The sequence below is a fragment of the Thunnus albacares genome, chromosome 9 (genome assembly GCF_914725855.1).
Source record: "Thunnus albacares chromosome 9, fThuAlb1.1, whole genome shotgun sequence".
Taxonomy (NCBI): Eukaryota; Metazoa; Chordata; class Actinopteri; order Scombriformes; family Scombridae; genus Thunnus; species Thunnus albacares.
This window is the reverse complement of record NC_058114.1, coordinates 14,823,371-14,851,269: the sequence shown is the minus strand read 5'-3', so window position 1 is coordinate 14,851,269 and position 27,899 is coordinate 14,823,371. Positions and strand designations below refer to the sequence as shown.

General features: G+C 39.5%; 2 protein-coding genes across 3 annotated transcripts in view; one reads left to right on the top strand and one right to left on the bottom strand.

Moving 5' to 3' along the window:
• nr5a2 (nuclear receptor subfamily 5, group A, member 2) overlaps nt 1–7,290 on the top strand; it is a 69,684-nt gene extending 62,394 nt beyond the window's left edge. Inside the window, exon 7 of the mRNA XM_044361292.1 lies at nt 6,681–7,290. Coding sequence (XP_044217227.1) covers nt 6,681–6,928 — 248 coding nt within the window. The 3' untranslated portion in view covers nt 6,929–7,290. The remainder of the gene's footprint in view (nt 1–6,680) is intronic.
• A 3,161-nt stretch (nt 7,291–10,451) lies between these two features.
• The window catches only part of LOC122988726 (adhesion G-protein coupled receptor D2), a 98,512-nt gene continuing 81,064 nt past the window's right edge, over nt 10,452–27,899 (bottom strand). For both annotated transcript variants that reach the window (XM_044361289.1, XM_044361291.1), the window contains one exon: nt 10,452–11,220. In XM_044361289.1, coding sequence (XP_044217224.1) covers nt 11,083–11,220 — 138 coding nt within the window. In that variant the 3' untranslated portion in view covers nt 10,452–11,082. The remainder of the gene's footprint in view (nt 11,221–27,899) is intronic.

Below are 27,899 nucleotides of genomic sequence, written 5' to 3'. Positions count from 1 at the left end.
GCATTGTTAATGCAGAGGATATTTGGCCTCTGGACATTGGGCTCTATGTTAGCTTTAGGGCATTTAGCTACAGTAAGTTACTGTATGCTGGTGAAATAAAGTCACTGTTAAAGATGAAGGGTCACTGTTCAGGACTTAATGAGGCCTTTGTTAAATGTAAAGAAACGTAAAATTCTTCCTCAGATCCTTTCAGTACATTAAATATACCGTAGAATAGAAGGGAAAGTTTGAAGCTTCTTTCCTTTTAAAATCTTTAATTTGAAATTAGCTATGACCAACAGGCACTTTATAAGCCCAGATAAAACTGCCCAGCAGGGCATATATGTAAGGTTGTAATGATGTTGTGGAGACATCAACCAAAGTTGAGTATGCATCAAATACATTTAATCCCAATTCACAATAAAATTAAATCAGTTCTTATCACATGAAGACGAGAATAAAAAACCTATCCATAGCCTAAAGGGCAATTAACACCAGCAGGGTTTTTGACATCCATCACTTGTCCGTCTCACAGGTCAGATATGACTCTGAAGGTGACATCCATTCACACAATTCTCCCACTGCTTATATGATTGTAACTTTTTAACTATATCTATAATGATCAATCAAGGCCCCCAGTTTCACTACAAACTTCTGCTGTCACAATTAGGCACTCAGAGTTGGGGGCAGGAGAAATAAAATATATGAGCCACTGAATAAAAACAATGACATTTTCTTTACTTATACTTTGTATAAAGCCTACTTGCACACATTTTTTGTCCATTGAAGCCCTGATGTTACTCAGCCTGAAAAAAAAAAACAATTTGTCTTGCCGCTGTCCTCTTAGTGTCAAAGGACAGTGATGACGCAATGGAGGTCAGAGTTGAACATACAGTTGTGTGAGAACAACAGCTGTTAGTGATGACACAAAATTGAAAAATGATCCATAAATATGTGAAATCTCAATTTACTGTTTACCATACAGTAAAGTTAACTGTTGTATGTCTTAGTGTAGTGAATGAGTGGATGAGGAGTGATTTCAGGCACGGCATGATTCGATTCTCTGTCTTTTTATTAAAGATCAAAATCCAGTTGATAAGAGCTCAAAGCAGAAGCAAAGTTATACATGCTTTTCTTGCACCCTGTGATAGCTAAGCCACGATGCTAGTTATCCTGTTAGCCTTCAGTGTATCAAGTCTCAAAGAACCCACATTAATTGTTAAGAAGCATTAACAACTCCAGTTTTACCTCCCCCCCCTACCCCCACTTCCCCGACACCTCTAACATTGAGGCGTCGTATCGCAGAGAGAGGGAATTCCCCAAACGGGACTTAGAGGAAAACAACTGAGCTGAGAGCTCCAGGGAGCAGGGAAACTTGGCAAGCATACCTACATGAAGACTGGAATACTCTAACGGGAAAGCACAGCCTCCTGTAGAGGAAATACACACTTTGACGCAATGCAATGTTGTCAGTGGAGTATTGATGGGAGCAAAGGAGAATGTATGTGTAGCTGTAGTGTGAGTATTTCACAAGTTTATGGTTGTGTGAGGGTAAAAATGGGAGGTAAAGGGGGTTGCTCTGCTCTACTACAAAGCCCAGCTAACATATCAGAGCAGTGCACCATAACTCTGATAATAGCCTACTTAAGTGATACTGTTAACCATGCGGCCATTGCCCTTTGCCCCATGGCCCTTATTTGCTTTGATTGCCCTTGCTGCCCTGTTTTTTAACACCACACACACACACACAAACACACAGATACATTTCCCCAGTGAAAACGTAGCTCTACATGTTGCTTACTATTGGTAGTAAGACCTTAGTCCTCTCTTGGTGCCTTCAACCCACTCAGAGTCAAAGGTTATTGGGTTTTGTTCTGTCAACGCCCCCGTCTCTGATTGGAGCCAAGCTGCGAGGCAGATTAATAATGAATAAAATAGCAGTGGACAGTGCTGACTTGATAACAATCCAGTGGAGTGCAATAAAGAGGCCTGGACATGGGTTCAACTACTTGCTCTTTGAAGCACCGCTGACATGGTAAAAGGTGCTTCAGCTTTGACAGGCTCATATAAACGCCCGTGAAAGTCTTATTGGAAAAGGCGAGCCCCTGATTCCTATACAGGAAGTAACCAGTTTGTCTTCCACTCATGTTTAATTGCCCGAGTTTACTGACCGCACTTGACTCAGTAACCATTTATGAACCAAGAGTTTTATGCGTTGTTTTTGGACCCAGCAGGAAACACATGTTTTGAAGTTTGAGAGGCAGAGAGTGGATTGGCAGCACGTGACTAAGAGATTGTTTGATTGGGACACTAAAAGTGTAATGATGAGGGAACATGGTGTTATTTTGCCATATATAACTGTTGTCTTTAGATCAGTGGCTGATGTGAAGAAGACATGGTGGAAGATAGGTGGTTGAATGATTCCCAACTTATATAAAAAATGTTTTAATGCTATTTTTCCTAACTGTAGTTCATTTTTATCTTAACAAAAGTTGTTTTAAGTGAGCAAATCTAAGAAAATGGCAAAAAAAGAAAACCATTTGCACGCAAATTATTTGCCTGAATTTGATGTAGGCCTAAACTATGTGTGGAAATATAGAGAAGCATCGGGTCATACACATTTAGGGATTACCTAGTTAGCAGGCTGCTCTACCATAAAATAATTTCTACTTCTTAAAGTTGAAGTGATGCCTGCTCGCTTTTGCAGAGTGAACTTCAACACCAAGTGATGTGTACTCCTTTCCTGATCAGAGTTTTTTTTTCCACACCACAGTGTCCACTCTTTGAGGCATCATTGAGACCAGCAACAGAGCCAGTATTTGCATGAGAGGATGTGCAGTGTGTCTAAATGCTTTGTGTGTGTGTGTGTGTGCGTGTGTGCATGTGTGTCCCATGAGCAGGTTGATTGTAAGGGGCGGTGAAAGGGTGTAAAAGCAAAAGCACATACAGACACACACACACATACACACATAGCACAGAGCAGATCTAGTCTAATTAAAAAGCACAGTGGTGATTTTAGGGGTTGTGTGAAAGAGAGAACGAATATGTATGTGTGTGTGTGTGTGTTTGTGTGTGTGTGTGCGTGTGTGCGTGTGTGCTTTTCCATTAGGTCGCTGGCTTCAGCATGATCGCCCGTCAAATGAAACAATGTATTCCGCGGGACCTCAGGGTTTCCATTTGAGTATTCGGACGCGGCGCTGCAACGAACTGTGGCTGTTTTATGTGAAAAAAGTTGATAATTAGTCCCACAGTGACTGAACGATGAGATGGAGAAAGATAGAGAGAGGGAGAGAGAGAGAGGAGGGGGGTTGGAGAGAATTGAAGGAAAAGGAGAGAGCGCTTAGCACACTTAATGCTCCGACCTGACACTGTCTGGGAATCATTGATCAATTGTTTTTCTTTTTTTAATCCCCCCCAACTCTTTTCTCTCCTTCTTCATCCCTTTACTGCCTCTGAATGATCAGCAAATTAGAATCAATCCTCTTGTCTGATTTGATGAGCAACAAAATTGAGAAAAAATTCTTGTCACACCGAGTGTTTTTCTCGATTTTCCTCTTGCCCCCCTGGCTTTTTGCAAACAGAAGTTATTTTGCTATTGTCATTTGTGCTTTTTTAATTTTTTTTCTTACTTGGAAGCCCTCATTCATTATTTTTTCAAAAGGGGCTCTGGTAATAATTAGCAATTTAAATTTTTGACTCACTTTCCACTAATCAGCTTGACAGAGACATTGGGTACTAATTCTCTGTGGTCACCCCCCCACCCCCCCCCCACCCCACCCCCCAACATCCACACATACACCCATCACACTCCACTCCACATGCATACACACTCATGCAGACACACACACACACACACACACACACACACACACACACGTGGACAAATCTCTGTGAGAAACCATGGCAACAACTCACATATTTTTGCTGTGATCTGGACTCACCTTGTCATGTTGCTGCAGATTTAACCAAATCAAACTCAAAAGAGGTTCTGACATCCCTGAACTGATTATCAAGTAGGAAATGATACAGTATGTTTCTTACTGACAGTGTCTATACTGCAAAAAAACAAAAACAAAAAACACCTGTCCTGAATTATATTAAACAATTAGAATAAGTTATGTTTGTCTTGTAAAAAATATACCTCATTATACTTGACTGTGGTTGACAGAATTTTTCAGTCACATTTAATTCACGTAATGGTCATGATGGGAATTATTTTTGGATGATTCTTGCATGATTAGAATTCAGATACTTAGACCAAACAAAACAAAACAAAAATTTTATTAATAAAGACATAGGCCTGGGAATTTATATAAGAGCCTTTATGATACCTTATTTTTTGGGAATATAACAACAAATCTGAGAATCTGACCCAGCATTCAATGTTAACTTTTAATACTTGACACTCTTCAGTCTGTACTCAGAATGTATTTATTGTCATTTCATTCCTGACAGTGCAGAGAAAGCTATAAAATGGAATTAAGGGGATAAAATTTACAGAAACTATAGTTCAACAGTTCATCTAATGCATATGACGAATCCAAATAAATAAAAAAAAAAAGAAACTAGAGGTGAGGGGAGGTGCACCGAAGGTATGTGGACTTGTCGATATTTCTAAAATCCTCGGTTTAGCACTGATCAGCACAAAGCGGAAAACTGTTTTCCACATTTGTCCAAACTTTCTGAGCAACTCATAAACTTTTCTCTGCAATTTTTTTGCTACATGTTTAATTTCTTGTGCAGATGAAAACCAGTCTTTTTTTTTTTTTTTTTCCTTGTTGACCTGCATAGGACATCTGTGTGTTACACTTAAAGCCCGCACTCTACTGGCTCAGCTTTTGTAAGGCTTTATTAATGCTTCTCAGCGGTGTTTGCGGTGTGAAAGCCAGTTCAGGAGTGTGATAGGGGGTCAGACGGCTGAGTGGCAGCAGGAAAAAGCACGTCATGTTTGTTTGGAGGCTTCTTTGTCACACAGGCCACACCCCGTCAACCTTTTCCTGCCCTCTTCTTGGCCTTATTTAGCCCCCCGCCGTGTCACCCAGAGGTCAGGGTGAGCATGCACACGCTACACGCTACAAGCTCACACATAAGCAACTACACTTACACATGAACAGGCAGACACACATGCATAAAGACTGTAATGGTAGAGTGCATCATAGATGGAAGTGCCTTGAAGGACCTGCTTCTCATTCTCTAGACCTCATTAGCTGCTGATTTATCTCCCCCTCCTTCCTCCTAATGCTCTGGGTGGGTGGATGGGGTGGATGTGTGTGTGTGTGTGTGTGTGTGTATTGGAAGGGGATACTGGGTGAGAGAGAAAGAAATATTGTGTGTATTTCCATGGATTAGTGTCTGACTATGTGTGTGTGTGTGTGTATGTCTGAGAGAAAGGCAGAGATCAGATGTGAGAGATGGTATATGTTAGCATGTGTGTGTGTTGGTCTGTAGGTATCAACTAGACACAGGGACTCTGTCATTCCGCATTAGCCCTCTGTGAACACACTTGACCTGGGGTCAAACAGATTAATAAAAGATCACACATGCACACGCACACACACACACACACACACACACACACATAGCTACTATGTGATTAAATATTCTGCAGCCCTGCTGCTTCATAATCATGACAAGTGCACACAGCGCTCTGGTCCACCATTATCCATTTAGCACATTTTTGTCTTGTCTTGCAATAATCTGCTCGAGCCCCCAGTGAGCTTATTATTGCCAAGGAAAAGTGCTTATAGCTGTGCGGAAAGGTAGGATTTTGGAAAGATGCAAAATTTGCACAAGGAATTAACTGCGTAAAAAACACTTCCCACCAAGATGAATACCTGCACTTTTATTGCACTCTGTAGTTAAAATGATTACTGTTTTTCACAAGAATGAGGGGTCTTTCTCTGTTGATTTTTTTTCACTAATAATTATGACACATTCTGTTTTGTGATGATAAAAAGGGTGGCGAAGCCGTTAAGGAGGTTAAGGAGCAGCTCTGGCGCTAATATGGCTGTAACTCTGCCCTACATAATTCATTGACTCCTGGGGAATGAATCTCTCAGGAGGACAACCTTTTTTTTTTTTTTTTGCCTTTACCTGATTCCTTCTACATCGCAGTCTCGAGAGACATTTCAGAGGAAAAAAAAAAGGGGGAGGTGGGGATATTTCGTCATGCGGCTCATTCTGAAGTCCTCTTTAAAGTAAAAATAAGCCACAACCAAAGAATTCAACTTGTAACATTATCCCATGATAAAAGAGTACAAATCACTCGAACCCCTTTGTCTTTGAAATATGAACCATTATGGCCTTTTGTGCCGTCTCCAAACTGAGGATACTGTGACAACTATAAAACTTTCTTGAGTTATAGTTTCTGCTCTGAAACTGCAAGATGTGATTTGAGATAACATGAGACGTAAAGGTAGTTGATTTTCAAACTTACAACCTTTTTGCAATTCACATAAACTCCAGCAACTGCTTAACCAGAAACTAACCATGATTGAACCATGACTAACCTTTACTGAGGTGGACAAATTTTGCATTTAGAAACTTACCAACTGTTGTGTGAGAGCTGAAGGCTTCAAATGCCATTATGTCTGTGTTAAGGCTCAGTTTTTACTGTCACTGGTGTCCTCATACTTCTCCACACTTCCCACAAATTGTTAAAATGTCAACTCATCAAACCTTTTTATTGCCTCTTCCTGTAGATGTGAAGAACCTGGAGAACTTCCACTTGGTAGAAAGCGTGCAGGAGCAGGTCAACGCGGCGCTGCTGGACTACGTCATGTGTAACTACCCGCAGCAAACGGACAAGTTCGGTCAGCTGCTCCTCCGGCTGCCCGAGATTCGAGCCATCAGCTTGCAGGCCGAAGAATACCTTTACTACAAACACCTGAACGGTGACGTGCCCTGCAACAACCTGCTCATTGAAATGCTACACGCCAAGAGAGCTTAGGAGGAGGGGAGGGGTGGGGACTGCGCTACCCACAATGCAGCTGTATGGACACCTTAAGAGTTTTGCTGTGGCCCAAAAACTCCCAAATAATGCTTTTACCAAACTCAACCTCCAGCCCAGACCTGACTGTGTGATGATGTGGAGGGTGGAGAGAGGAGAGTGTTGGCAACTCTTGTTTATATTCAGCTCATTTTGATGTTCAAAATTACCATCACAAGTACTGATTTGAACAAACACACCTGCACATGTGCACACACACACATAAACAGCATATGGATCCCTTTATTCCGGACAAAAAAAAAAGGAGTCTGAAAGAAGAGCCGCTTCTCCTCAACCACACAGAAAAAGACAATATTTAAAAAGAAAAAAAAAGAAAAACACTTGAAACAAGCACTGCATTTGACACTACGAGATGGTATCTAATTGTCTGCACAAGCACAGACTATCAAGACTGGCAGGCTGCAACTTAGAGAAGTAACAACCCTTGAGTGTTTTAGCGCTGGTGACACTGTTAGAGGCTTTTTGTGCTGAGAAAGGAAACTGTGTGACACCGCCAATCTTTCAGACAGCTTCGAGAAAAGAGCGGCGGTTCGTTTCAGTCGACGATCCTCCGGTGCGCTCACTGAACTCACTGAAACCGGCTTTTAGCTGTCGTTGGTACTGTGAAGACGAACGGACATGCAGTCAACCAGGCTAGAGACTCTTACCTGCCATCAAGTCTGTTTTTTTTTTTTTTAACTCACACGAGACGTCTGCCACGGCAGCTTGACCTGACTGAAAATGGAGAACTGACGGTTAAAAAACAATGGTCTAAAAAGAAATGTCCTTTGATGAACAAAATGAGAAATAGGCCAGTAAGAAGAAAAACATGTTTTCTGTTCTCTTGTAATGGACGTCATTTACTCCTTGTGGTCACCTTGTGGTTCCACCTTTCTTATTTCACCTGCCCCAAATCATCTTAAACTATGTACCTCAGAAAGACCAGTGTTAAATAAATTCAATTAATAATGTCAGCTGCAACAATTGTATTTATAGCCATTTTTTTTCCAGCAAAAAAACACACCCTCCCTTTTATTATTTCATCAAAACTGGAACAAAACAAAGCGTGATTCTGGAGACGGAGAAGGATTGACTCTGCCTTTGTCCCGGAAAGACCAAAGCCTGCTGCAGAACAGAAGAAGGAAATTACAAAAAACCTTTATAATCAGTATTATAAGAGAAAAAAAAAAAAAAAAGATTTGTGATGTCACAGTTATGTGAGTCTTGCCTTATTTCATTACCATGCTAGCTAAACCGTGCAGATGTGAATGAAAATATGTACAAATATATATATAAAGTATTAATGTTGTAAAAATTTAAAAAAGAATAATTCAACAGGTGTTTACATTCATGTGGTCATATGGGAGAGAACTGTGATGAAGCATAAATTGCAAAGCAATGATTTCCTAAAAAAATGAAATCAATGAAATGAAAAAAAAAAAAAAGATCCTTCTGGTTTTGCTTTTTTGGTGTGTGTACAGTGTTTTATTTTTTATTTGTTTTAAGCAGTACTTAAATTATGTCGTGAGACACTAAAATCAAAAAGGAATCACACTTAAAATATTAATTTCTATCTGTGTCTGCTGGCATTCAAACATTTGTTCCTTATGTATTGCTGTAAAAGGGTTCCGTTTCACTTTCAATCTTTTTTTTTTTTTTTTTTGTAGAACTTTTTTTCTTTATTATTTACAGTGCTTTTACCTTTTTGATGTACAGTATGTCACTGGTTACGCTTAATAATGAAGATAATTTATTGCGTCTCTGGGTTTCCATCTTTGTGTTACATGACGTGAGGTGTCCGCGCCAGAATAAATTTGTTTACTGTAGCATGTTCTTGTTTTGTTTCCACACGTAGTTCTGAGATGCAGGTCTGGAGCAAAAATAACAGGCTTTCAAAAAAAAAAAAGAAAAAAAAAGAAAAAAAAAAGAAGAAAAATCACCACAATTTTTTGTCTTTTAAATGTTAATGCAAGTTTGAGTCTGTACATTGAAAAGAGTATTGTATTTAAGTGAGTAGGTGTGAAAGATGTTTGTGCTGCATTCGTTTTTCTTACTGAATTCCAACCTGCATCGTTGCTCTGTCCACTTTGCTCTTATACCAAAGACTGCATCTTTCCCCTGTGAGCTGTGACTTCTGGTATTGTGTCCAAAATGAACAAAAACTGGCTTGTTTTCTTTTTAGATTTTACCACTGTCTTAAAAGTTTGGCATCCTAAATTATCCTCATTTGGAGTTCTTCACATGTACAGTAGTTGTTGTTACTGTTTTTTCAAAATGTTCTCAAAACTTGCCTCCAACAACAACCTGGGGTATTTGTTTACCTGTCGACATTTTGTTAATTAAGTCATAGAATGATCAAAAGTCTGTCAACGGCTTGTTTAATGTTAAAAAAAAAAAATTCTCTTAAATACCATGTCATTAAGCTGTTAATGATCCTAAACTCCACTTTTTGACATCCTCGTTAATTGTGTGTATTGATCAGACAATCTTTTATTACTTTCTGAATTTCTGTGTTTAGGTTCTGCAGCTGCCTTGGACTTCCTATAACATACAGGCGAACTCCATATGACATGCAATCATGCACATTAACGTGGTCATTGCAGAAGTCCCATTTTTTACTTCATGTTTGTTATAATACTGCTGAAGTCCTGCTCCACCTCCGAGCGGAGTTTCTTTGAAGATAAAGCTTGATGAAAAACAGTCATCTGTCACTTCACTAGTCTGAAATCCAGCTGTTTGCTTTACAACAAACTAACCTGTAGCTTGAGAGCAACTGTCAGGACAGACTTGATTGCAGGATACTTTAACGAGGACTTTAACAATGACTACTTTGTGCATTCACCTGCTTGTGTACACTGTCAACACATGGATACACAAAACATCCAAATGCTATTTTCCTTCCGCTTGTCTATGACCTTTTTCCCCCCCTTTGCTGACATGCTGACTTCCCCTGTCACATCGCTACCTGGTCCCGGGGAGTGTCTCTCTGAGGCTAATTGAATTTTTCCTCATATTTCAATAAATAATTATTATGCTTATAACACTGGATTCCCGCTTCCTCCGCACACTAACACCAGCCAGATCAATTTCATTTATTTTTTATGGGAACTACTGAATAGCTATTCAAACATCCCTCTCAACGTTTTATAAAAACACAGCATGAAGGAATGAGAGATTAACTCCCGAGTCATACGCAGAATTACAAATGTATTATCCTCAAGAGAAAAATGTTCCTGTTCCTTACTTCCTGATGATGTTGGCATGAAGAGAGAAAAAACATATGAAATTGACATGAAAGATTTTTATTTTCTCCCAAATACAGTATACGCTGTGGAAAGAAAAATAGGTACCTTATTTCTCAAATAGTATGTATTTGTCTTGTGGTAAGCAACAGCTGGGGACTTTAAATATTAGGGGAAATGTATTTTTTATCTGTACAGGTATGTCCATGGGCTGAATCAAAAACTATATACAGAAATATCACTTTGCTGTTCTTTTTTTTGTCTTATTTTGTCCTTTATTTAATAGTTTGATAGTAAAGTGACAGGAAACATGGTGAAAGAGAGAGAGGGTGATGACCTGAATAAAACCAGTTACATGATATGTACAGTATGTCACACTATGTGGTCACAAAGATGCCCTTTACATTACTCAGTTCATATAATAGCAGTTGCAGTATTATCGCACGCTTTACTGGACAATATAACGCTTTTACAAGCAAATTGAAGTACCATGAGAGTAAATGCATGAAAAAGACAAACAACACAATATTTTTGACACAAATTTACCAAAAGTAAAAATACACCAATGCACCATTAGTGAAAACTTGAAATTTAAGTTAACATTAAATTTATATTTTGAGGCATTTAGCTTACATTCTTATTTAGCACATCTTAAAATGAGTGTTTTAATGAGTGTCCTCGCTGAAAATACCTGCAACCAGTATTTAGGAATGCAGCGCTCAGGGACACCTATCAAACATTCATGTGTCTCTACAATGATCACAGGTGAAGTGAAGGAAAAAGGAGCCAGAGTAATAAGGAAACATTCGATCAATTCTGATTAAAAAAAATGACTCACAATTTCAAACTACAATCCTCATCACACCGGCCGGGTCAGTCTACGTGGACGAGGCCGTAGCTTTTCTCAGGCGCGGGGCTGCGAGGGAAACAGGAAGCTGTTAACTCGAGCTCCATAGGAACATGAAGACTACAACCGGTCGGCAAGGCGTCCACTTCTGAGGGAGGAGGCTCCTGGTTGGGGGAAGGAGATGTGTTAAGTCACTTTAGGAAAAAAGTATTTATTTACACTGCAAAAACACAAGACTGAGTCATAAAATACAAAACCACAGAGGTCAATTTGGAAGGAGTTGAGGAACATTTCCAAATCTATATTGATTAAATTACACCATACAGAATTTCTCTTTCCTCATTTTTATTTTATCATTGAATCTGATCACACATACGCTCCTCTTTAAAACACAGCCCTCCCTGTTTAATGCTTTAAAAGGCATTTCAACAACAACATACACTACATATATAGTAATAATCTTTAAAATATGTTTTATATGTTTCTCTGTTTGAAGTTTCCTTCATGACTCGTGGAGGGTTTTTTTCTTTCTGATCAGTGTTTCAGTCAGGTTCATCTTGTCTTATATCACTGACCAGTTGTACTTGTGACTTGTGTCTGTGTAAGTTTTTCACCCTTACGTTATTGATTGGTTTCTTTCTTAGTAATTTAAATATTTATTTTCAAACAATTCATTAATTAAATGGCAAAATTATCCATCTGTCTATCCATCTGTCTATCCATCTATCTATCGATATATATATAAAAATATGTATGCATGTATACGTATGTATATATATGATAAATTGGGTTCTTCAAGCCTCATATTGCCATATTGAAAACAATTTATACACACTCATTCTACAACCTTCAACAGCGCAAATGTCTGTGATAATACAAAAAGACCTCCATTAATTATTAAAATGGATTTCTGGTTTTACAAAGTGATTTTTGGCATGCGGTTAATGAACTATAACTTTTTTGACAGGTAAAGCTTTGTGCAAATGAATGGCATAATTATCTAACTAAAAAAATATATGTATTTTTTTTTTATTTTGCTGTATTTTATATTACACAAAATACAACATTAATCTAGACTGACTTATGAGATGTCAAACCACAACAACTCGGAGCTACCCCTGACCCTGGACCTCCTCCTCTCTCTCCTCTCATTCAACACATATATTCCAAGGTTAAATGTAAATGTTGCCTTTCTAAAATAAGCAACAAGTTGTTAAACGGTTGTCTACTTTTATTAGTGTAATAATATTGGGATTGCATTACCTCAACTGAAAGAATCAAGCAAAAACTGCTGACATTGTTTCTGTAATCTAATATATACAGCTGGCTATGAGTTTTCTTCATTTTCAGAATTTTTAGCAAACCAAAATCCAGCAATGATAGCCAACAGGTTTCTAAAATGTCTCTTGTAAATATAATAAAACAGAACTTTTTAACATCTATTCTTTTTTTTTTTTCCCTATGAAGCTAATTATATGAGATGATGCGATTGCTGACAACGTTAGCGGTGTTCTCATGCAGCATTAAGGATGCTGGTCACAGCCGGGCAAGCGGCCAGCTCGATCCCCGGTACACAACGTCGAAATCCTCACTTGGAGCTTGGCTTGCAGTGCCTGGCCTCCTGTCTGTAAATGTGTTAAACCTGCTTTCACTCGCCCTGAATTTGTATAAATAATGTATATACATTTATCCACAGACTCTAACAAGTGCAGCCTCAGGTGAAAATACTCAGAAATGCATGCTATGCGCATCCCCGAAGGTGGACATCAGCTCCAAACCGACCAACTCAAAAAGATAACCACACAGAGAGCAAGAAAAAAGAAAAAAGAACAAAAAAACCCCACAAATGAATAACTTGCCAAAAGCAACATAAACACACATACACACGGTTGTGCTCACAAACATACACACACAAACAGATGCAGTGCTGTCAGTTTCTAAACAAGTTTTCCTTTCCGTCACACAAACAGCCCCAAGTTGTGTCTGCCAGTGTTATGTGAAGCTTTTAAACTCTGGAACCACATCACTCGTGTTTACTGAGATGCGCTTGTATGTTTCCCTGCATTGTCAAAGCGCAGTCAAAGAGAAAGAGACTGAGGGCAGGAGAAAAAACAAAAGCTTTTGGAAGTGCTCCAAGATTGCAAGAAAAGGTGCAACTGAATGTTGGAATAAGCCGGTTTTGGTGTTCAGTCTGGTTTCAGGCAGACCTGGAGGCTCAAGAGGCCTGAGAAAAGCGCAAGCAGACTCAACGAAATGAACAGCTGCCAAGCACCACAATGTGGCAAAAACTTTAGTGGATACATCAGTAAGAATGACCCATCACACCTAACAGTGACTTCATAGATTATAATATTACAACACATCAATTATAGTTTATTCTTTGCTTTATGTAAATGTTTGTTCCAAGTGACCACCACATGTGTGTGCATTGATTCAGCCATTCTAGGTCGTCAAGTTGAATATAGGCTATAATCGTCTATTTTCACCTCCGTTTTCAGTGGCTCTGTATTTATTCTGCTAAACAAACTACTAGTTCATCTGGGCAGCGAAGACAAAGCTATTTTTGACACTGGAAACATTTTTTCTGCATGATTTAACTGTCTCGTTTAATCAGTAAAACGTCATCTGATTTAAACAACCATAACTTGAAGTTAAACCTCAACAAAAAGAGCAAAGAAACCAAACCAAATGTGAGACACTAGCACTGTAAATAACAATATTAAAAGAGCTTTCGCAACTGTTTCAAACTGATATCAGAAAGAGACTTTAGTCCTGATTTCATAAAACAAGCACTGAAATAAAACTAACTTTCAGTGGCATTTTATTTATATTCTCCTCATATATCAAGACACACATTACATGTTAATAGCTATCTAAAAAATGATTTGGAAATAATCTCCAGAACCAGGGGAAACGTTTCATTGAATTTAAAGGATGAATAAAATGGTTTATTCATCTGTTTCACTGTTCAAACTGGCGGAGGTTCACAGATGACGAACACGGAGGCTAAAAGGAAACAGCACAACTCTTCAGAGAGGCAATTAGCCAACTTTCTAATCACTTACACCAAACAGCAACTAGGGGACCCATTGTTTGGCGGCCTGATGGACAAACTTTAAAAATCTAAAGATCAAATTAATAGGCAAGCATTGTTAATGGGAACACTCACCATTGTTATGCAAAAGCCTCACTGTGGCATGCAAAACAAATACACTAAGGTTTGGAGATGGAATGGTTCGAAGGCCGCTGCCGTTTCATTTCAAAGCATGCATTATACATCATTGTGCATAAAGAGGAAGCCTACAGCATTATGATGTTTTTTTCCACGATGATTATCCTTTATTAGTCATTAAAAAGAGAGCGAGAGAGAGAGAAAAAATACAACTTTTAAGCACCTGAACCTCGCTGCCAGCATTCCATTAATTGCCTGCACAATGGGGAGAGCCTTTGGAGATTTTTCAATTTCAAAAAATGAGGAGCATGCATTCAGTCGTGCTCATGTTATACCGGCACTTAAATCCTACAGAGCTCCCATAAAAAAGGACTCAAGGTTGCATCCGATTGAAAGCCTCCAACTACAGCCACTTCAGAAATCCATTTAGCGAGCGGGGGGTTAGAACATCTAATTCAAACAGAGTCGCCCTGTTAAAACGGTTGCACCAATGTCTTTTAAAAACACTCACACAAACACACACTTTCAGACACACACTTTTCTCTGGCGTTTGCTTGGCTCCATTGTAAGAAAAATGAACCTGGCACATAGAGAGACGGCAAGACACAAAGAATTAATCTTGCCAGACCTCAGCCAAGTGGCGAAGGTGAATGCTTTACTGCAACGTGGAATCTTGACCTTTGCTTTGCCAGTGTCAGAACGAGTGCTCTGCGGGAACGACAAAGAAAGAGGTCTGTGGCGTCTGCAATAACATGACAACCCGAATGTCACGACACTGTTCTTCAGCTGAAGAATTCTGAGTAAAGAGATTGTGTTCAAATGAAAACATTTAAAAGAATAATTACACTTTTGGTTTGACATCGAATAATTTTTTGGAAAGCGGAGATGAAGAAAGTTTTTAAAGATTAAACTAAGGAGGAGAGGGAACGTTCGTAGCCAAATGAAGTGATGTTTCATTTGCTGATGACAGACTACTGTGGTGTGAATGCTTGAGCCATGACATGCTATTACAGTTTACAGTTATTTTTATGTATATATTCATTTAACAGATGGATGGTTGTTTATACATTTTGTTTGTGTGTTTCTGTTGATCTTGAACTCTTCAATAGTGAATAGCAAAACCTGTGACTATATTCCACTTTCAACTGTGCTGCAGGAAAATAAAACTACTCACTTCCTGAGAGGCAAATCATTTTTCCTGGAAAAGACTGCAAACTATTAGAACTATTAAAACAAAGTAGTTTGTGACAGGTGCTCAGGCATAGAAAAACAAGCTGTAGGAATCAGGACACCCACACACTGTCATCACTTGCTTATTTATTTACTCCTCAGAAAGTTTCAGTCTGCAGCCTTATATCGAGTGTTTAGAATAGCAAAAGTAAAGAGGTTCATTAGCTGAGAATAGACTGAATCACTGCTGTGATATCAACCAATGGCACATTATGAAAGCAGACATTTAAAGTATTTAAGTAATGTCTTTTTTTTACCCCCTAAATGGTTTCAGTTGCCTATAATGCAACTTACATTATGTCTCTCTACAAAAGTACACACAAAAGAGCGCACACAAACTACTACTTTTGTGACAATATTGTATTGGTGTTTACTTCTCTGGAGGCTGCAACATGCTCAACCACAACACTGACCCTAACAAAGTCTTAATTCTAGTTCTAAACCAAAATCCAAGAATAAAATAAATGATTAATATTGTGGGGGCGGATTTCTGTCTCTATATGTCGAATCCCCACTTGTAATAGTGTGAACAGATTATTGTCCCAGTAATGTAATTAATATAGAATGTAGACAAACACACACACAGGCTTGTGAATATTCTCAAACACATTAACTTTTTCAACATTTTGTTGCATTCCAGACTTAACACTCTTTAACACAGCAAAATATGATAAAAGCGAAAAGGGCTTTAATCATTCCTGAGGTCAGTGGGTCTTCATTCATAATAAAACGGATGGACGTACAATAAAATGTATATTCAACAGAATGAACTGCGGATGGGTGGCGGCCTCAGATCCAATCACATAAAACCAGAACATCTGAAGTCTCGCAGGACCACCGGCAGCCTTGAGCTATGACCTGCTGTACTGCTGGAGAGTGAAGTAATCAACACAGAACATGACCATCACCAATCACACATACAGCATTCGCACTTCAAACAGCTACTATACCTGTATATAAGGATCTATGTACAGTAGCTGTCTGTCTACAAAAATCACTGAAATTGAGCAAACACAGATAAGGATTTGATGATGCCTTTTTAGCAAACGCTGACTTTTAAATAACTGTGCTGAGAGAAACGGCTGCTGCAAAACACAGGCAGCAAATGATTGGGCCAGCACTGTTTTTACCAAAGACTGACTGCTTTCCATCAAGACGCTATGCAATTTAAACCATCTGCCTGAGGAGATGATGTAAAGTATTTGAACAAACACTTTTACAGACTGGCCTTAATGTAAGAGTTTTCATTGAACTGTCTTTACCCGTGAATGGTCTTTAATGTTAGTGTTTGTTTACAGTGCTAAGCATTTTTGTTTTTTCATTGCAGAGTGCTACATTAATATTGTAAAACATGATTTGCATACTGTATATTCCATAGTTACGAAATAACAGAAGATTCAGCTTCAATTCAATTTAGTGCCTGTCAGTGTATGTCTGTGTACACGTGTGTCCACAGATGGATGTAAGTATAAGTGCACGTGTCTCTGCACATACATCTGCACGTCTGTTGGTGAGATCAATATCAAAACCCTTAAGAGGGCTGAATCAAGCAGAAAGAAACTTTCCTTTCATCTTTCCTCCCCTCCATGCTTCCTTTCTTTCCTTCTCTGTTTCAGAGCACCACGGACAATTGCTGGCAGGCCTTCAGATGCAAACAGCTGCTCTCACATTGTCACTGTGATGGGAAACTGATTATTTAGTCTGCCGTCCCTCTCTTGGGACAGCAACACTTTCTGTACGCTACTGAGGACTCTTAAGAGGCTGGGTCCTTTGCCAGAGGCAGCAATAACACTGTAACAGAGGCTGCTATAAATGAACATCACAGACTTAAACATAGCTCTGACAAAAAGAAGAGTATGGGCCCCAGGGAGGATCTTTGGGGAACATCCCTTCACCATCTGATTGGGGCTGTGGCTCTGGTTTAGAGAGGCCAGGAGTAAAGTGTAACAGTGGAGAGGCTGCCTTTCGCCACCTGGAGTTTTGGGTTTGTTAAGCTGGTGTGGATCTATGTAGACACAACAAAGCCTGGCTCCAGTCCATTAAATTGTTTAAAAAAAAAAAATCACCTATAGACTTTCCCTGTGACCTATAAACTCTAATCATACCAGCATTTGATTTTCAGGATTCTTGGGCCGGCAGTGCTTGCTGGTAGGGAAACCAACAGGGAAACAGTTCAGTATAAAGGCTTTGTGTGGGCTGGACCCTGTTGGACATCATTATAATAGCTTGTCTTGGTTTCTGAGGCAGCTACCCCCTCTCCATCCCCCCAACACCACAAGACCATAACCCAACTCAACACATCAATAGACGCTCTGTGCTTTGCTTCTAATGTCTCCCTTTCCTGTGACGACAGGTTCATCACTTCAATCACTGAATGACCTTCCTACTACATTTAAGCTATCATCTGAACCTCTCAACACCTCAGAACGACAACACAGATGACACAACATCTATCTTTACATTGTGAATTATTTTTCCCTTTATATGACACTGTCCCTTAAAATGAAAAACAAAAACACAAGAAAATGAGACAATGTAATTTTGGAAAGAAAAAAAACAGCACATTAATTCTTTTAAAAATAAAAAGTTTAACTCATGAGCAATGGAACATATGCTTGCTCAGTCAGTTAGTCAGTTAGCTGTAGATTCTTCTCTACTTTTGCACTATGTTTTAGCCACCATTATCCTGTAATTGTCACTTGTGTCCACAGTGGCAGTAAAAGTAGCAAAGGCTAACTTTAAGCCAAATAGGTTCTGCTCATTTTTTCTTTCACTGCTTGTTCAGTCCCACAAAGATAAGCAGCAGACAGCAGCATTTTCTTAAGTAGTCTACTGAATCATTTCAACATCGTTTTCAACAGAGCTGTGATATGTGAATGGGTGCCACTACATCCTAAGGGATGCCCTTAGGTCTGGGGTCTGAGAAGATCCCAAATCCAAAAAAGACAACTTCCCTTGCATCTGGATGGTTTACACATTTTTTCAGTCTTTCATTGTGGTCCAAAATATTTCTGTAAGCATGGCTGTTTTTGTTGCTATTCATTTTTGACATGCAAGCCACCAGCTGGCTTGAAGATCTCCAATTACAGTACTCAGCCTATCTAGTGGAGCTGCCAAGTGACTGAGTGTATCTATGAATGTAGAAAATACAAGCCAATAATCCAGATATAAAAAAAGGTTACAAAAGACACCTTGTCCATTCTGTAACTATTCCCCCCTACTTTTGCTCAACTGCCCAGGTTACACAATGATTTGTACATAATTTGGATGTAGGAGACATAGAGGGAGATAAGAATGGGTGAAAAAAAGTGCAGAGACAGAGAAAACAACATGAATTATCTGCATGTATCTAATCAAGGTTCTACTGACAACAGTAACAATGAATACAACCCCACATATAACAGAAGTCACAACATTGTTGAATTGACCTCCAGCACCTGATGCTGATTGACAGTGGGTGGGAGGTCATCTGGTAGAGCACATGTTAACTGGCATTTGACAAGTTCTCTCTGTGGCAGTGCACTAGAGCCTACCAGTGCATATCAAGCTCAGAGTCTAATATGAGGTGAGTGATATAAGGTAAGGGGAGGCTGGGTGAAGCCCAAGGCTGAACACCAATGCGCACAGGGCAGCGGCCAGATCAATACTGGCTCAGCCACGAGGTTGAGGTTGGCTTGGTTGGCAGCAGAGAGACGACACTTCCTGATGGACCAGGGCTGGTCATTCATGGACACACACATTTACTCATAACTAGTAGTCATCGCTGAATTCTGCTGTTATATTGCAGTTTTACTGCATTTTTTCATCCATTAGCTAAACTTGCATATTCTTAAGAGGGTTAAGGGGGGCTGAAGCTGATCACAACTACCATTGGATAAGAGGCAGGGCACACCCTGGACAGGTCAGCAGTCAATCGCAGGGTGACACATAGAGACAGACAACCATTCACACTCACATTCACACCTACGGGCAATTTAGTCACCAGTCAACCTACAAAGCATGTTTTTGGTCTGCGGGAGGAAACCGGAGCACCTAGAGGAAACCACACAGGCACCGGGAGAACATGCTAAGTCCACACAGAAAAGCTGGCCAGCCTTCTTCTTGCTGCAAGCAGAAACTAATGCTAGCCATTGCTTGCATATAACCAGTAACTAACTAATTCTTAAATATATCTATTAGCAATCTGGTGACTGGACAGCTGAAAAACTTCATTTGTCGAAGTGCAGGCTGGAAAATCAAAACAATGAGCTGAAAAAGCTGCATAAAGCTGCAGAGTTGGGTACTCATTTGTTGCAGAGTTTGGATTTAAGAGTGATCCTTGCACATTACAGACTCATTGAATTCAGTGTTATTACAAATAACAGCTAAAAAGCCAAGGTGATTAATGGCCTTTTCTTTGTGTCTTCACCTAACATGTCACTGTTTTCTTATCCACTTTGAAACCAAAGAAGCAAAAAGTGAGCATACATACAAATATACGAGGAAACCTGCACCCAACAGTAAAATTCATGTTTTGTAATACCAAGCATTTGTATATGACTAATATTTTCTTCTTAATGGGGGGAGGACAACCACACCCAGTGTAGCCAAATCAGAAACAGACATCTACAACTGATAAAAATGTCAGTTGGAATTTGTAAAAACTCATAAATAATGGATGCTCCAAGTAGGCAGGGGAGCATCTTCAATGAGCCCAGAGTGCCGAGCATGCTTTCTCATCTCCAAACCAAGGAGCCATCTTAATGACTGCGCCCGGAGACCTGGGGGTCTCCATCAGCCTAACCACCCCAACCCCCCCCACCCCCACCCCCAAATTTCCTCCAACCCCACCATTGGACCCCCCTCATCAAGCCCATCCACGCTCCCAACCACCACATATCGTACAGAGGGGAACATGAGCTCTTAAATTAAACATTCACAGCAGCGGCCGCTGCCTGTTTTAGGCAAATCAGCAGAAAATGAAACAAACAGCGCGCCTCAGGAAGATCCATGTGTGTGCAATTGAGACATTTTTGGGGGGAGAGTGCGGGGGTCTCTTAAGTCTTGCGGAGAGCAGAAAACGCAAATAATGTCACAAGAGTGTGTTTGCTTAGTAGATACCTCCTTTTTGTGTTTTGTGGATAAAAGAGACTGTTTTGCAGTTATCCATGTTGGCATGTTGGAGGAGGGAGAAGTAAAAGAGTACAACAGCTTATTTTGTGGATATATCTCGTTCTGTATGTTAAGAGGAAGGGAGAAAGGAAGGTGAAAGCGAACGGTGTTTGTGATTATTTCTCGAAATTCAAAATCTAAAGAAGCAAAGTAGGAGGAAGAGGGGTTCTGTTCAGAGTGATGACACTGGGCTCCATAGCATCCTGCATCATCAGGACTGGGGTCACCTTTAGGGAAGGATGACGGTGGATGAGGCAGGGACCACTACCCCCTCCCCCCCCCCACCTCTTCCGACCTGCATTCAGACATAAACAGGAAATCGCCTACAGGAAGGAAGTCATATTTTTTACAGCTGTGCCCTGGACGAGGACGGCATTGTGCAAGAGCTGCATTTTCAATATACATTTGAGATTTATTCAAGATGTCTGATGTCTGTAATGAGCCATTCAGTACCACGCACAACCGAAAAACATGACAGGCCAGGCCATAGCAAGGCGTTATGTTTGTGTTTTGAATGAAAACTGTGCTCATTGTCTTTTCCTGTCACCATTAAAAAGGCCTTTTCCTGTTACAGCCACAGATAAACCTTTTTGTCTCTTTGTTTTTGTTCTTGGATGAGGATCAAAGCACCAGGTCCAGACTCAGGGCTTGTGATCTGTCAGGGTGCAGGGATTTATATGGCACTTGCATCCTACGATACTCATCACATCTGCAAGTCACAGTGATAAATCAGATTGGCACGCCGCACGGTATTACATATATATGCTGTGGCCATAGGGCAATAGATTTTTCTTTTGAAGCAAAGGTGTTTTGTGTTGTTAGAAGATAAAAACCAGTTGCTCTAGATGGGATCTCAAGCCTCTTCTCTTCGTTATTGATGGGTTATTTCACTCATCAGTGCAATACCTTAGAGACGTACCCACAGGGATATGTACACTTTTATGCACAAAGAGAAAGAGGCTTGATCAATTTTTCTGTGTGCTGAAAGAGTAGTTAAACTGGGCTGAGGTGGAGGCTGAGGATAGTGGGGGAAACAGCCCAGAGCTCTACAGGAAGTGATTTAATGTCCAAAAAGACATGCGCTTGTTTTTGCGCTGTCTCTTTCCTGTTGTGTTCTGATAGGGACTTCCTCTCCCCAGTGGAGGTGGATACGGGTGTCATCCGTCCATCCATCCATCCCACCTCCACCCACCCATGGTTCACGGAAATATCATTCTGCTGCCATGCCATCCCTGCAAGAAACTCATCGAACTCTTTAGACACAGTAACGGTCACAAAATGTGTGTGTGAGCCGTTGTATGTGTGTATCTGGGCAGGCAGGGTGGCCACTTGAGGATGCATTTTAAATTTTAAGCATTTATCTGAGGCTTTCATAAACATACAATGACTTACAATGAATTTAAGAGGTTCAGTTTTCTGACCAAGGAATTTAAAAGCATCCAGTACTGTGTCGGTAAAATGTCAGAGGTGAGAGGTAAAAGGGAAGGAGACATTACATTTATGTTTTTAATCTTGTGTGTACCAGCTTCCGCATGCATTTGCGTGTGTGTTTAAGCGTATAAGCAATAACTTGCTCATGTGTATGGGCCGGGGGAGCCAGAGGCCTCAACCCCAACCATGGTAAGACCAGGATGATCTCTTCCTGTCTGCCTCAGTATCTCTGTGGCCAACTCCCTTCCTATCCGCTAAAATACACACACACACACACACACACACACACACACACAAACACACACACACACACACACACGCACACTTGCGTCACCATACTTATGAGCATCTCCTCTTGAATACATTCTCTCTCTATCCTAATCCCAAATCTGAACCTGAACCTTGTTCTAACCTGAATGTCCTCGGTTTTATCTTCTTTTTTTTTTTTTTTTTACCAGGAATTGCATGAATAAAAATATAATGTAATCCAATGTAGACACAGCCTATAAAATTACCCTAAAGGTGATTTTAGTGCCTGAGAAAAACAGTCTCAACAATAATGGAACATTATAAGCTTAAAAGGTAGCATTGTATTTATTGCAGTGTTGTATTGGATCAGAGTATATTTTCTGGAGTCTCTGTTACATTCCCATCCCTTGTACTTCTTTTGGTAAAAGCCCAATAAAAGGTTGATATGGCTTGATTGGGTTGACACAGGCCGAGGTTCTGGGGTACACTTTACTCATAAGAGAAACCAGGAGTTGTGGTTGCTTGGTCAAGGACACTTAAGAGGATATCTGGCCAGACAGTCTTGTTGGTGGAGGAATCGAATCTTACATTAATAGTACTCTCTCAAACCATTAAGCCACCCTGCCTACCAAAATCAGATAGAATCATACATATATTCAACAAGAAGAAATAATTAACTTCTCACTTGAAAACATTTCATAAGGCTAAAAACTAAAATGACTCACTTGTGTATGTGTGTGTCACCAGGTCTCTGTGGTGTTTCCACCAGTGACTGAAGCACCTCATGCCACAAAACTCTCTTCTCTGTTGAGCGATTTAATGCTGACTATCACACACACACACACACACTTACACACACGCACAATGACCCACCCTCCAACCTCCTCTCTTACTCATTCAACCCATCTACCAACACACTTCTCTCACACACACATACGCACACATTCACCTACAGATGGAGGAAATAAGCTCAGCGCTGCCTGTGTCTGCTAAGGATGTGAGGTGCAGTGATGGCACATTAACGATAGGACCGTGACAGCAGTATGCATCAGCCTCACTGAACAAAGCGCAGCCAGTTTTTAATTCAATGAGGATTGTTTAAGTGAAACAATGGCTCTCTGCCCCGCTGAGGGTTAGGAGAGGGTGAGAAAGGTGAGTTTGACAGTGGTAGACGGCCGGTGTTTTTGTGTTTTAGGCTATGGATGATCCCGTGGGTTCGATGGGGTCGTGGATCAGAAATATCGCTGTGGCACAGCAACATCCGCTGTTTTTCAGGTAACTAACAAAAAGGCTGACAATGAGTGGGCTGAAAGGGAAACACTGCCAGACATGCTCACTATGGAACCATAAAGACTATTTGGAGGCATTATGAGTCATATATGTTTATATTTTGGGACATTATTTTATGGCCATTCGCATTCCTAACATCTTACAATGAATAAGGAAGCAGTAAAGAGAGTGTTGTTCAAAGCGTATTTGACAATTACTCTGACATGCTTTAGTGGTGTTTGTGACACTATGGTCACAGGACAGTCTCACCTGCCAGTAGTCCACCAATAATGATTTAGAAAACTAGCAGCAGCTATTAAACACAATGTGGAAGTATCAACTGGAAGCATCAATTCTGCTATTAATACAGCGGCACATTGTTATTTATAAATTTAACATTTAAATCTAACTGTTCAAGTCTTTGCTGTTATTATAGCTCATACAATAAGTCAAAGGATTTAACTATTACATATTTTACCACGTTGAAATCTCTGTTTAAAATACCAGATATCTCCATAGTTGTGTAAAATGGGGTTTCATGTAGTGGCAGAAGTCATTTTATCAGACTGGGACTTTTTCAAAAGGGACATCTTATTCTAAAAAAAACTTGTTAATTTAAAAATGTAACATTACTTTTGCTTAATAAAGAGGCATGAGAATCAAGAGTACCTGTATAACGCAATGCAAATTAATACACTAGACTATGTCAGGTTGCAAATTAATTCTGTGGTCATTTTTTGAGCACAGAGTTTGTGGTGGCGTTGTATTGTGTTACATCTCAAAACCTTCAATTATAATTCAGGACAATTCAACAACTCTTTCACACATAATGAAATACGTGTTTATATGTTTATTATGACTGTACATTGCTTTTGAAGATAACAGAAAGCTGTGTGATTCCAAAGTGGTCACGCTAACATTTGTGTATACTATATGAGCCCATATGTGTGTGTTCAGGTGTGTTTCTGTGTGTGTATTTTTTTCACTCCAGCATTTGCATTCCTCACAGCCCATTTGGCCTATGCTAATGGAGTCTACTCATGCAGAGCAGCAGATCTTAATGAAAAACCTTTGGCTGGTGATCAGTGCTATTGATCAGCCTGAGCCACAGCTTTAAGCAGGGCTAATTGATCAATCACCACTGGTTGCTTCGGATTAATGGAAAACGACTGGTGCTTTCCCCAAGACATAATCACTCCTCCTGCAAAGGGCCCGACTGAGTGTACAGCTATGTGTGTGAGATGTAAACATTTACATAATAATGAGTTTATGTGTATTAGTATATATATATGTTTGGCTAGAAAGAGCACTTGAATACCCCACTCAAGTGAGTGGAATATTATTTGCACTGAAAGCTACTCATGTAAAAAGACAAAAGTAAAGACTCACTGAGTGTTTATGAGAGAGTCTTTAAAGATGCTCTCAAACACTACAACATGGTGTCTGTGAATGGTAAGGATACAAAAAAGCTTCTTAATTTCCATATCAATAGTATCTGTCATGAGTGCGCAGGAGTCTGTGTCTTTTAAGGGTTTTAATATGATTTGTAAGTTGCAAAATGTTTTAAATTATTTTAGATGTTCTGGTAGGAATTATTCAAACTTTTTAGAGGGTTTCAGAGTCAGTCAGAGAAGAAGTAGTGGGGCTTCCTCTTCTTAGTTAATTATTAGTTTCCAGGTCGACTACAAACTTTTAGTTGGTTTAGCTCATTTTAATGTTTTTCTTATAAGTAATGTTTTTATTGTAAAATGACAGTGATGTCTAAGACATTACAATAAAATTCACAAACCTCCATTACTCCTCAAAAAGCACTAGATTTTAAGAAATCCTTTTACATAATATAATTTGACAGATTTTTCAATTAAATCTACTAATGACTGGTGAATGTGTTTGCTCATTAGCTGGTGCTGTAGACTGATGCAGCAAAACCCGATGTTGGATTGATGTTTAAATTAAGACATGAGGAATAGTGAAATCACATCCCATGCATGAGTAATTAATGTTGTAATGTTATTGTCGTTTGCTTCAGAGAAAATAAGTTAACACAATTAAGAAATGATGAATGACAGAGTAAAACCAAAAATGTCTCTGGAGAATATGTCTATATTATGGATACACTGATATTTGCTAATAGCAATTGAACCCTATTAGCTTTTTACTACAAACTGGAAAATAATAATAATATTGTTCACCTCTGATATGATGGGAGCAGGTGGAGAAATGTGGTTTTATTGTTTGTCCAGAGAAATCACTCCAGTGTGATTTAGGGGAATTTTAATCAATAGTCTGTAAAATAAATATAATAAAACTTGTCTCACCCTGGTTTAAAGAGCTGCTAACATATACATAAGAAATGTCATTAGTTTGGGTTTCTAAGGAGAGCCATTGAGTCCTGTGCTCTGGTGAAAAGGCTCTGTTATGGAGGCATTATCATGCTGGCAAGATTATAATAAGAATATAAAACTTAGTAACGATAGCAGATAGCAGCTGCAAAAATTGTATCATATATCATGTCATATCATACAGTATACCATATCAGTTTACCCCTAGTGTAAATTGTATGTCTTGCCAGTCCCACAGTGACATGACACCAGCAGTCCCCCTGCCATGAAGCACTGAAGCAAACAGGGCAAAACAGGAAGTCCTAACACCCCCAACGCACATACACACACACACACACACACATTCATAACCCTCCCATCGAAATAACTGACAGCCTGGCTGGCCAGTGGTGGCTCCAAGGAGGATTTGTGCCTGTGAGTGTGTGTGTGTTTGGGGGGGTGGGGTGGAGGTTCCAGCTGGCCTGTCATGGGACTCCCAATCGCGTGAGAACAGTACACTGAGGGAGCTGTGGCTAACTGGTCCAACACTGAAACACTCAACAGGCTGGAAAGGTCAACTGGGGTAATTTCAGCAGGGTAAAACCAGGAATATTGTTACTCTGTTTTATGTAACAGACAACAAGAGTCTACAGATTCTTTCCAAGTTTCTGTTAATTTCAAACATACTATGTTTCTAATATTTATTGAAAAATAGGATAGTAAATTGTTAACAGAATTGAAAAAAATGTATAGTAATAACTGCCTGGGGTTCTAAAACACATTATAGTGTAAGAAAATTCAAGGAATTGTCTTCATAATTTTTGGTTATATTTTCATTATTTTTTTTATATAAGTACAAATAGTACTGTTTTGGGAAATTTCTCTGTAAAGTTTATTTCAGAATGTTGCTGAAACACAAAGGATCCTAAAGTGTATAAAAAGTAAAAGCTTAAAGCTGGAGTGTGGGACTTTTGTCTCCCCTTCTGGCAGTGAGCGTAATTACAAAAACACTGTTGACACGTGCTAACGACAAAGGCTCCGCAGTAGCCTACTCCTTTACTACTGTTGCAGCTGTAAAACGGTCATAGAACCCCCACGAACTGACTAATTTCACTGTCAGAATTGAATCCATTCAGTCTGATAACATTTGGAAAGTCTGGAAGAGCTGCATGATGAAATTACTTTATCCCCATTCAAGTTAGCCAAGAGCTAACTGGAAGTTAGCTGCTTGGCCGGTGGAAGTCTCTAGTGTGCATGCTCTGCCCATAGAGCATGCTCAGTATGTATTCATCCGGCCAGCACGGGAATGTCAAACCTGACACCAGATTAAAAACTCTGGTATAATGTGAAAGACAGAGAGATTTACCTGTCAGTGATAGGTTTAATCAGCATTGTGTGATCTCGTTTTTGCAAGGGCTTGAATGTAAAGGACTTTCAATTATATGTACAAGTTCTGCACTGCAGGTTTAAGCTAAGGACATACGCTTTATACAGTATAATATATATATATATATATATATATATATATATATATATATACACACACACACACACACACACACACATATATATATATATGTATGTATGTATAAAACATGCTTATATAAACATTTTGTGTGTTGCATTAAAAAAGATAAATGCGCATGCCCTGCTGTGATACTAACACAATTACAAGGATACAAGGATATGAACATTGGCTATGCAATGATACAGGCCACTGGTCTAGCACCCTCTCACATTTTGAGTCGGAGAGTGATGTCACCGTAATGAACCTACAGTAACCTCTGTCCATTAATTACCATCCTGGACTTGATACTCTTAGATATGTTGGGTCATCATGGTACTACTGTCTTCCTCATGGATGAGCAAACCACTCAGGTCACCCACAAAGTATTATGGTTTTATTCTGATAAGATAACAATACAAAACTGTTGATCTTTTTTTTAATGTTTCCCAACATTGCAGCAGGTGAAAAGTTATATTACATCAACTTTGCACAAAACGTCTGACAACATTATAT